A 10,717-nucleotide genomic window follows, 5' to 3' on the forward strand; every position below is an offset into this window, starting at 1 on the left:
ACCTGGGAATCGTTACTGAACTTCAGTACGAAATTTAAGCGTTTTTATCATTCAGACCCTTTCTTTGGATCAAAAGCAGCTCAGAGGTGGTGTGACTAGAGAAGTGGCCATGAGCTGGTCCCATAGCTGCGATCCAGGCTAGACGCCCCATGCTCTAGCCCAGGTCTTAAACTCCGGATGGGTGAGGAGAGTCCTGTCTGAGTCCCCAGCTCAGCCAGAGGCACTAGAAGTCCATAAGCCTCACCTTCGTGGTAGCTGAACACCTCCATGCTGGGCTCGGTGTACGGATTGTAAGCTGGTTTGAAGCGAAGTTTGGTAATTCCTGCAGGAGAACAAGCGAGTGTTTTATGTGATCCACCTTTAGGATAAATGAAGTAGAACCTCCTCAGCAGATCTGTACCTAGTTTGGTGAAGAACTGATGCAGAACTCCCATCAGGTCTCCTAGAGTCATTCCGTAGTCGGCGACCACTCCTTCTATCTGATGGAACTCGGCGAGGTGGGTGGCGTCCAGCGTCTCGTTCCTGAACACCCGGTCGATGGAGAAATACTTGACAGGGGAGAAAGTTTCCTGGTGGACGGAGACGATGAATGAATGAGTGAACCCTAACCCTAACCCTAACCCTAACCACCCGCAGGTTCCACATCTGAACAGAAAGGGGGCGTAGAACATGTTCATGACAGGAGAAGTGTTTTCTTACCACACCTAACTACAGCAGCTACAGCTTATGGACTCACATAGAGATCCCAAATCATCAGCCCTCCACCCCCGTGCTGACAGATGGGATTGGTTGTAAGTAGCTTGTCGTAAAGCTATGAGCACACGTCTCCACCCAATCGTTCCATCAGCTGATAATAATGCATAGAACTTATATAGCGCTTGTCTAGACCCCCAGAGACGCTTTCACACTCTCACATTCACACACTGCTAGTGATGGTAAGCTACATGTAGCCACAGCCGCCCTGGGGAGGTCTGACAGAGGCGAGGCTGCCATTTGGCGCCGTCGGCCTCTCTGACCACCACTAACACAGGCAAGCTGGGTGAAGTGTCTTGCCCAAGGACACAACAGCAGGATACCCCTGGCGGGAGCTGGAATCGAACCCATGACCCTCCGATCATGAGGCAACCCGCTCTACCACCTGAGCTGCTGCTGCCCCCAGTAGTAGGCGAGGCAGCACCTTCATCAGGACTTCACCCTACATCAGGACTCTGGTCTTCAGACTTCCTGGCATCGTCCGCTCTGACAGCGAAGCCTTTAGGGAAGTGGGTGACCTTTGACCCCCGCGGTGCATGTGTGATGTCTGTTAACCCTTCTGTAACCAGAGACACTAGAAGTGCCTTTGGTCTACATCCTGGTCAAACATGCTTTGAGTGACTAATCTTGCTGATGACCTCATCACTAACCAGCCCGACGGCCTCCATCGTTAGCGTCGGACTGCCGCCCTGGACCGCTCCACACCTGATCAACCACAAACATGTGATGGATGACGGGCCGTAACTCAGCTAAGACACCAGAGAGCTGATCCAATGACAGGAGGCCCTCTCTGTGGGTGTGGCCTACACCTGTCTATGCGGGGGGGGGGTGAGTGTGTCTGCAGCCATCTCCACCCTCCCAGGGCACGCTGCCCACCTGCTGGGCCAGCTTGTACAGCATGCGCGCGCTGACGGCCGTGGTGTGGGTTCTGAGGATGTTCTTCTGAGCCTCTTCTAGCTTCCAGTCGTATTTGTACCTGAAAGAGGAGGAGGGGCTGTAGGATCAGACCTGCTATGGAACCAGGAGACGTGGACGCTGATGGACTCACCCCTGTGAACCGTAGCCTCCCTGAGAATGGACCCTCTTCACTCTCTCCAGGTAGTCCCAGGGGAACTGGTGGGCCAGCTCCGGCTCTGAAAGACGGGCCTCTGGGTGAGTGATGCTCACACGCGGGTCTGGACCGAGGACACGGACACTCACCTGACAGGAAGAAGGTGTCGTGCTGGTCTCTGGCCGGGTGCTGCTGAGGCTGGAACAGGGAGTCGAAGTTCCAGAAGGAGCTCTCGATGAAGTTGTTGGTTGGCATCTCCGTGAAGCTGCAGCAGAAAAACGCCTCTCGCTGTGTTTTCTGACACTGATGGGATGGTTTTGCTGTACTTCACCACGACTCACCCCATCTCCAGGAAGATCTGCCTGAACTGTGTCCGCACCTTCATCAGGGGGTGCAGGTGGCCGCAGTCGGGGGCCACGCCCATGGCCTCAAAGTTATACGGCTTAAACTTCTTCTCCTTCCAGCTGCCGCTGCGACACAAGAGTGTTCAAACATCACTGAAACCAACTCTCCTGGACTTTTAGAGGTCCCATATCACCCTAACCTACTTCCTACTCGTTACTTCCTCATGAAAAACAACCTCTTCCTGTCTCAGCCGCTGCTTCCCTTCAACCTGGCTAAGCTGTTGCTAAAGGCTGAATAGTCGCGCATCGCTCCTCCCCACCCAGCCAGTCCCTCACCCTAACCCTCCTCCCGGATGACAAACACTCGGGTTACGTCGTCGAACGAGTGGGATTCAAGCGTCTGGTTCAGAGGCGGATCGCATGTCTGATGAATAACAGACTAGAGAACAAACGACGTCTCCACGGTGCCAACGAGAACACCGGAGTGGTTCTGGACCGAGCCTTACTCGGACACACACACACACACACGGAGGACAACGCTGCAGCTGTTAAACATCACGTTTCTTCTAGAAAGGTTCGTAACGCAGACCAGAGAAACTCTGGAGCTCCACTCAAGCTACGAGTCCAGGACCGGTTCACATTCACGTCATCTCAACGTCGGTCGCCTGAAGAGAAGCTGCTTTTGTCCCGCTCTGCCTTTAGGACCGAGCCCGTGTCTTTGGACGGGTCCCCATGTCTGAGCGGACGTCTCTGTGTCCTGTCTGCCGGCCCGTCCGCCGCCACTGAGCGGCAGCAGCCCAGACAGGACGGCCATCCTTTAAGGATCAGAACTCACGTGGCGATCATCTCAGGTGTGAGCTCCGTCTCTTGCTTGGAGACGGTGGTGCTGAACGAGCTGTCCTTGGTGATCCAGTAAGACTTCACCGTCCTGAAATGTAGACGACAGTGAACATGAGACAGGTGATGAACATCTGGAGTTATTTATGAAAGGGTGAAGTCTTTAGGGCTTTATCCCAAACACCTGCACTAATGAACACGGCTCTGGAACTCAAACACAAGGAAGTCCACTTAACCCAAGTGTGTTGGTTACTCGGTTATCGGCTATTCTGGCCTTGATGTGCATCCTGACAGCTGGGATGGACTACGGTCTCTGCTTGATGCTCGTCAGCGCTGTACTTCCTCCCTCATCGGAGGCGTTTGGATGAAGTCGAGTCCTTTTTGACTCGACTGTTGTTCATGCCTTCATCACCTCGCGTCTGCGCTACGGTTGCTGGCTTGCTGCAGCCAGATCTTTGGAAGGCAAGAGAACGTATGAACATATGAACACACGACTCGATTCTGGCTGCTCTGCACCGGCTGACGGGTTGGCCCAGAGGTGCTGCTGGGTTCCTGGTCCGGCCCTCCATGCCGTCAACCAGCTGCTGCTCTGGGTTCCCCGAGCTGGGCTGAGGACCGGAGGGGACAGAGCGGTCCCTTAACCCCGGCTGGTCTCATCTGTGTATTTGGACTGTGCAGCACCTTGGTGGGACGTCTCATGCCTGTAAGGTGCTTTTAAACTAAAGGTTGATTTGATTTGATGCATCACATCGTCTCCAAATCGTGATGCATATCGAATCGCCAGAATCTCACCGATGCACATCCCCACTGCCGCAGAGAAGGCAGAGGTCGCCCGAGAGGGACCAGCGTGGACACAGCTGGAGGGAGAAACAGAAGCCAGATCTACCTTCAGCAACACAGGTGAGTGATCGGAGAAGCTAGCAGGGAAAAATGTCCACGTCACCGATCCTCAGCCCATGAGACCGGGTCCAGGACAAGCTAAAATAAGGTCCAAAAGGTCCGTCAGGGCAGCAAACATGCTTAAAATCATCCAGCAGGAGGAGGCGGTCCCATTTTAAATGACTGGCCGGAGCACAGGTGAGAACAGCCCAGCTGAAGCGCTCTGGAGACGATGAAAGGACGCCGTGATTACAGGTAAATCAGGTTTAATAACGCCAACAGACCACCAGCGTGGCACTGCGTTCTTCATGTGCTGATGATGTCAGAGCAGTCAGGCGAGCGTTGAAGACTCACCCGGACAAATCCACGACTCGGCAGCGCGTAAAAAGCCGAGCCGTTGCTGAGTAAGCCCTTTAAGAAAACCCGACCTGGTGCTACTCAGCCGGCGGAGGCGCCAGCGCTGCAGACGCAGCGGTCCCGGCGGGTCTCTCTCGGTTCAGACGCTTCATGGACAGGATTTCTAGGCAGGCACAGCCACGCTGCTGAGGGGATCCGATCTGGCGGCCTGAGGATCGGCTCTCTGCTTGTTGCAGATGATGTGGTCCTGTTGGCTTCATCAGACACTCTCGCTGGAGCGTGAAGCAGCCGGGATGAGAAGTGACTCCGTCATATCGGAGACGGTGGCCTTGAATCAGAGAAGGGCAGAAAGCCTTCTACAGGCCAGAGAGGAGCTCCTGCCTCAAGTGGAGGAGTTTAAGTCTGACAGGATCTTGTTCACGAGTGAGGGGAAGACGGAGCGGGAGATCGGCAGGTGGACCGGTGCTGCATCCATCTATGGCCATGAGCTTTGGGTAGTTTTCTCCTCAGGGTGTCGGGCTCTCCCTTAGTGATCCGGGAGGGGCTTGGAGTAGACCCGCTGCTCCTCCACGTCAAGAGGAGCCAGTTGAGGTTGCTCAGGCGTCTGGTCGGGATGCCTCCTGGTGAGGTGTTCCGAGCACGTGCAACCAGGAGGGGACCTAAAGGTAGACCCAGGCCGTGGAACGCTGTGGGATTCCCATGGAAGACCTGGCCCAAGTGGCTGGGGAGACGGAGGTCTGGGCCCTTCTGCTCAGGCTGCTGCCCCCGTGACCCGACTTCAGACAGACCTCCCGCCAGAGACCCAAAAGGTCCAGTTTCTAATATCTAGTGGTGCCTTCTCAGCCCCGGAGGGACTGCTGAAAAGGCCAGCCGGCCCGGTGTGCTGACGTACGGCTGCTTCCTGCAGCTCTGCAGCCTGAGGACCTCCAACATCACAAGCAGACGCTGCAACAGAAGCACGCTACTGAAGGCATGAGAGGTGCCAGAGCCCACACGTGGCCGTTTCTGTTAAAACTACTAGAATGGTATTTAGCAGGCCCTGTGATGACACCGCGCTGCCACCTACTGGTGGACAACCTACACTTCAGAGAGGAGCTTCCTCTTCTTCAGCTCGTTCTTCTCCTTCTCCTCCAGCTGAGTGGAACGGCCCCTCTGCACCAGCAGTAGCGTCTCTCTGACCTGGTCCTGTATGCTCTCCACCTGAGGCACCACATGCACAAACATCTGGACGGTGCACGGATACAACAGAGACCTACGAGTTGGTGAAAGCAAACCTACAGTCCTGAAGATCCTGGGGCCTCCCTCTGTGGACTTGTCCAGTCGGATCCACTTGTTGGACATGGCCTTGCTGAAGCCAATCTTCCCAAAGGAACGTTTCTACATGAGGTGGAGAAGTTCAGCATCAGTTTCTGTTAGTATCAGAGAAATGACAACAGCAGAATAAAGTGTCCCCCCCCCCCCCCCCCCCCATCTGCTGCACCTGAAGGATCTTCTGACATCCTTTAACTCTGCAGTCAGAGACGCCAGGGTTTCCTATTTCTCCAACCTGGTGTCCCAGAGCAAAGGGAACCCCGAGGTGTTGTTTAACACCGTCAGCAGCACCGTGTCTCCTGCCTCTCCTACAGCCTCCATCCACTCTGTTGCAGACCGTGAGAACTTCCTTTGTGGACAAAGTCAATGAGGTCAGATCTAGCATCTTCTCCTCAGCCCCACCTCTGCCTCTCCCGACTCCAGACCCTCGGAGCGGTTAACTGCTCCCTGACCCTGGCGGCTGATGAGAGGACCAGCCGTACAACAGAGGCGTACCTGGGCGTGTCCCGCCACTTCCCGAGAGAAGACTGGAGCACGGGAGTGAAGATGGAGTGAAAGTCATTTCCAAACGCGTGCACAGAAAAGATGTAGCCACACTTAGCTCAGCTGGCCAACTCCTTTCTGTGAATCCCTGCCACTTCCACCCCACCGGAAGATGCTGGAAACATCTGCTCTGAAAATGGAGCAAGCCTTTCTCCGGAACATGTCGGAATGCTGAACAAGAGCCTCGTGTAGGAAAAATGTCTATTTCAGCAGGACACGTTTGTGAGCACAAGTCATCTTTGGCTTTAGGTGCCAACCTCCATCTGACGGTAGCACCTGTGTCAACAGGTACAAAGTTCACTAGAACGTGTTTGATACTAGAGCGTCCTGGTGGGTTCCCTCCCCTCCGATCCTCTCCTGGTAGACCAACAGCTGCACCTCCAACCACCAGTCTGTCGTTTGCAGATGACACCACCATCATCACACTCATCTGTGACGGGGACGAGTCGGCCTACAGAAGGAGGAGGAGCTGGCCCCAGTGGCTGGGGAGAGGGAAGTCTGGGCCTCTCGCCTGAGGCTGCTGCCCCCGCGACCCGACTCCGGATAAGCGGGTGAAAATGGATGGATGAATAAAATCATTAATGCCAGAATATCGGTATTGGCAAATATCGGTTATCGACCATAGCAGTGATCTTAATATCAGATATCGGTATCAGCCCAAAAACTTACATATCGGTGCCTCACTAATATATATGTGCAAAAGTGTGATCCGTAGCTCGTTCCACCACGAGTGAATGGATGAATGATGTACTGTAAAGCGCTTTGGAGTCCTCTGACTCTGAAAGGCGCTACACAAGTGTGGCTCTTCTATCGTTCCTTCATTCGTGCACCAGGTACCGCAGGAGCTACTTCTCACACAACAATAAAACCTTCTGATCCTACCGCTCTAGAGCCCCAGGCTAGAGTAATGATCACAGAGGTCCAACCTCACCGAGGGACCACTGCTCCTAACATCTAGAACATTAAACTAGCTCTATTCCTAAAACATCGTTGGTATCTTCTCACTGTGTCTTGTTATAATGGAATTAGCTCCATTCCTGCCCGTGGTTGGTCGTCTACCAGAACAAGACCGCAGATCCGTGTTTTACTACCAGAACACATGAACACCCACCATCAGCTCCGCCTGTGGTAGACCCTCCGGAGGGATGGAGCCGAACACCCGAGCTTCGTGGCTGCCCTGCTCGGCTATCTCCGTGCCCTCCTCGGTCAGCTCCCAGTGTTTGGACGAGCGTAGCTCGGCGGAGATCACCTGTGCAGCAGGAACACAGTCAGCTCACCTGCCCGCTTTAACCCGAGCTAGCTAGCCCTTCTCCGCTGCACCAGTCACGCTGCTGACAGCGACAGCCCAACTTCCGCTGCTCTCAGGCGGAAACACTCACGTCACCGAGCGCCTGGAGACTCTTCACGGCTCCCACGACGACCTGGTGATCCACCCCGAGGCTGTTGGCCAGTTCCAGGCTGTCCGCCCCGCCGTCCACCTTTTCAATCTGCCTTAGGAGGGCCTCCGCCACACCGGTGTCCGCCATGTTGGACCTGAAAGAGGCCGGATGTGACGTAGCACGAGTAGCAGGAAGAAGGGGCTTTTAAAGCTTTTGATAAAATAAAATAATTACCTAAAATGATGTCAGAGACCACGCGCTGCTGTTCACACAGAAATGTGCAATTAGCCAGTTTCATATTTTCATTTGAATTTTGTCTCTACATAGTCACTAAAATAAGAGCTTGACCATGCTTTTATTTTGACATGCCCTCTGAATGAATGACACATCCTCCTTCCAGGTGATGAATATGTGATGTGTGTGGTTTTAATACCTACAGACATCTATAAATGATGGATCTGGTCAAGACAAATGAAGAACAGGCTCAACACCACCAGAAAATCTGCCTTCTAATTCACGACAGAGTCTGGTGTCGCTGAACCAACGTACCACACAATAAATATATAAAATAACATATAGCATGTATTACCAAAGGCATAGAAGCATTCAGGTTTCACTCCACGAAGGTTTAGATAAATCTATAGATCATCTCCAAAATGATTAAAGAAAGTAACACTTCTGTTAACTTTAGCTGATAACCTGTGTGTGTGTAACGGTGCTGTAGACATGTGTAATCATTACTGATTTCCCCCTTTCCTATTCATTTTCTCTCCCTTTCCTTACATTTTTTTCTCTAATTTTAAACATAATTTTTTTTTTTACCTTTTTTATGCTTTGTTTTCAAGGCCAGATTAACCATGTGGGCAACTGGGCAATTGCCCAGGGCCCACGAACTCTAAAGGGACCAGGCCCAGGGCAGCAAGGGCACGAGCAAAACACTGTCTGCAATCTCCCGCTTTATATTAAACTAGTGTGACGTCCTCTTTTCCCTGGACATGCCCACTTTTCACTCTCTGTCCGGGCGACGGGGGGGTGTTCTTGTATTGATGAAAATGTCTGTTTTTTCATCCAGGAGCAGGGATGGAATTATGGGGGAGCCGGAAAAAACGTTTTCTACCTATATTACATCATTTTTGGACTCTTTTCAGCAGAGAGCACATATAGCGATGATCGTTGGTGCAGCGCTCCAGGCTGCTGCGTCCAGCGCATGGTCCATTCTCAAAGTGGCGCAACCAGAAAACTATAATTAACACACGATGGTTCATGTCCGCACATGTTCTCTACTTTCTGTCTTATTTGTGCCTGAAGCGCTCTGCTACTGCGGAGCTCATCACCTGTGCTGCGGTGATGTCACCTCACTGACGCAGCATCGAAACGCGCTCTCTGCTTTGCGGTCAGGAGATCTTTGATCTGCTCAGAAGGAACTGATGAGGTGAAAAAGTAAGAATCCAGGCAGCAGATTTTCTGGAGAGTTTAGAGGAGATGCAGGAAGATGAGAGACAGACAGGACAGGAAATAGTTCAATAAAAACAAGAAAACAAAGTTAAATGTAGGTAGATTTATCTCCACTACACGTTTTTACCTGTTTAAAACAATAAGTTATACACGTGTCATATTTATACATCTGATACAATTCAGATCACCTTCAAAACTCAGTCACACACCCAGGGCCGTTTCAAGACATTTTGGGGACCAAGGCAAAATGACCCTGATGCTGTAGTAAAACAAAAGGTATAATAATTTATTATTAATAAAACCTTGTTGCAGCACTAAAGCAGAAAAATGAGATTTTGCAATAAATATGCAAAATATAGTATGAATTGTTTTAGAGCCCTTTTATTGGCAGAATCTGATATTAATTTAGTTCTTACAAAAAATGGGTCCCAACATGGTTTGTGTGGTGTTGCCATAGTGTGACGTCATAGGCACAGATCCCCTGTCCTCTTGTTTGGAAATGGAAATATGATCACCCTACATTAAACAAACTGTCCACCCGGGCTTTTGCGCTGCACAGAGACGCTTCGCTGCCTATGACTGAACGTCAGTTGAGAGTCAGTCTCGTGCAGACTGACCAATGAAGAGAGGGCCTCAAGTTAAGACCCTCTCCTCATTGGTCAGTCCACACGAGGTGGGTCAAAGGTTACCCTGAGCGGGTTACGTGATGTCAGGCATTCAAGTATTGAGTATATTTACTGCATAACAGTAAAATATTCTGTATGTGACCACATTATGGTGATCCTTGGGTCGTGATGATGGGGCCCTTGAATATTGTTGCCCAGGGTACAACAAAGTGTTAATCTGGCCCTGTTTGTTTTTTGTGATTGTGAAGTGCCTTGTGATTTTTATCTTGAGTGGAATCATAAAATATTGTTCTTTCTTTTACCAAAATTCTATCTCCATCTTCAGGTTAAAACTCTGTTTATGTTTATTTATTTAGCAGACGCTTTTATCCACAGCGACTTACAGTTTATAACCTATAGGGCATGTTGTGATCTGAGGGGGAAACCGGAGTACCCGGAGGAAACCCACGCATGCATGGGGAGAACACGCAACTCCACGCAGAAGGGCCGCGGCACAGTTTCGAACCTGTGACCTTCGTGCTGGGAGGCAACGGTGCTAACCACTGCGCCACCATGCAGCCCTCTCTCTGGAACTCTGCTCCACTCATGCAGAACCAGCTGTGGTTGATGGCTAAAGGTTGGTTTATGCTTGACGCATCCGCGAGGTCCGCACGGCTCCGCGCGGAAAAGTTGCGTCATTTTGCGTCATTTTAACAACCACGCCCCTCCACCGCGTCTCCGCACGGCCCAAGATTTCCGCAACGCGCACCTCGGAAAAAGCTTGGTTTATGCTTGACGCATTCACTTTCCGCGCGGTGATGCGGCTCGCGGCTGGAACGCGCTTCACGACTCGCAGCGTTTATGGTTCATGCGGCTCGTCTCTGCGGTGAGCCAATATTCTCCCAAACTGTAGGGGGCAGCATGGAGCTCTACAACATGCATCCAACACTACACCATAGTAGAAGTAGAAATTACTGTTTACAACATGGCATTCCAGCATTTTTAACAGCGTCCTCGTCTTTTCCGACAGTGCGAGCTATTTCTCTCCAAGAATTATTAACAACATGTTGATCACGGTGATCTCTGAGAGCTGAATCATACAAATGTCTGTGTTTACCAACCTCTGCCGTGCCGGTCCGCCATGTTTTTCCGCGTCCGACCGTCCGCGTGGTTAGAAATTTTCCGAGGTGCGCGTTGCGGAAA

The 10,717-nt window shown here is 51.8% G+C and overlaps 1 protein-coding gene and 1 non-coding gene across 3 annotated transcripts in view; both read right to left on the reverse strand.

Annotated features, from left to right (window-relative positions):
• farsa (phenylalanyl-tRNA synthetase subunit alpha) overlaps positions 1 to 10,717 on the reverse strand; it is a 22,895-nt gene extending 12,178 nt beyond the window's left edge. The window contains exons 1-14 of one of the 2 annotated variants that reach the window (XM_070543081.1): positions 10,008 to 10,069; positions 8,789 to 8,918; positions 7,689 to 7,716; positions 7,455 to 7,608; positions 7,187 to 7,324; positions 5,500 to 5,598; positions 5,303 to 5,421; positions 2,984 to 3,076; positions 2,146 to 2,274; positions 1,954 to 2,069; positions 1,802 to 1,886; positions 1,630 to 1,729; positions 401 to 569; positions 245 to 322 (exon numbers count right to left, since the gene is read on the reverse strand). In XM_070543081.1, coding sequence (XP_070399182.1) covers positions 245 to 322; positions 401 to 569; positions 1,630 to 1,729; positions 1,802 to 1,886; positions 1,954 to 2,069; positions 2,146 to 2,274; positions 2,984 to 3,076; positions 5,303 to 5,421; positions 5,500 to 5,598; positions 7,187 to 7,324; positions 7,455 to 7,601 — 1,273 coding nt within the window. In that variant the 5' untranslated portion in view covers positions 7,602 to 7,608; positions 7,689 to 7,716; positions 8,789 to 8,918; positions 10,008 to 10,069. Of the gene's footprint in view, positions 1 to 244; positions 323 to 400; positions 570 to 1,629; positions 1,730 to 1,801; positions 1,887 to 1,953; positions 2,070 to 2,145; positions 2,275 to 2,983; positions 3,077 to 5,302; positions 5,422 to 5,499; positions 5,599 to 7,186; positions 7,325 to 7,454; positions 7,609 to 7,688; positions 7,717 to 8,788; positions 8,919 to 10,007; positions 10,070 to 10,635 lie in introns of those variants that run through there. The other variant, XM_015945128.3, reaches the window with a different exon arrangement.
• Positions 2,830 to 2,981, reverse strand: LOC129166999 (small Cajal body-specific RNA 11). Its single transcript, XR_008565872.1, has one exon. It is a non-coding gene; the product is annotated as a small Cajal body-specific RNA 11 (non-coding RNA).

Source organism: Nothobranchius furzeri, chromosome 12 (assembly GCF_043380555.1).
Source record: "Nothobranchius furzeri strain GRZ-AD chromosome 12, NfurGRZ-RIMD1, whole genome shotgun sequence".
Lineage (NCBI taxonomy): Eukaryota > Metazoa > Chordata > Actinopteri > Cyprinodontiformes > Nothobranchiidae > Nothobranchius > Nothobranchius furzeri.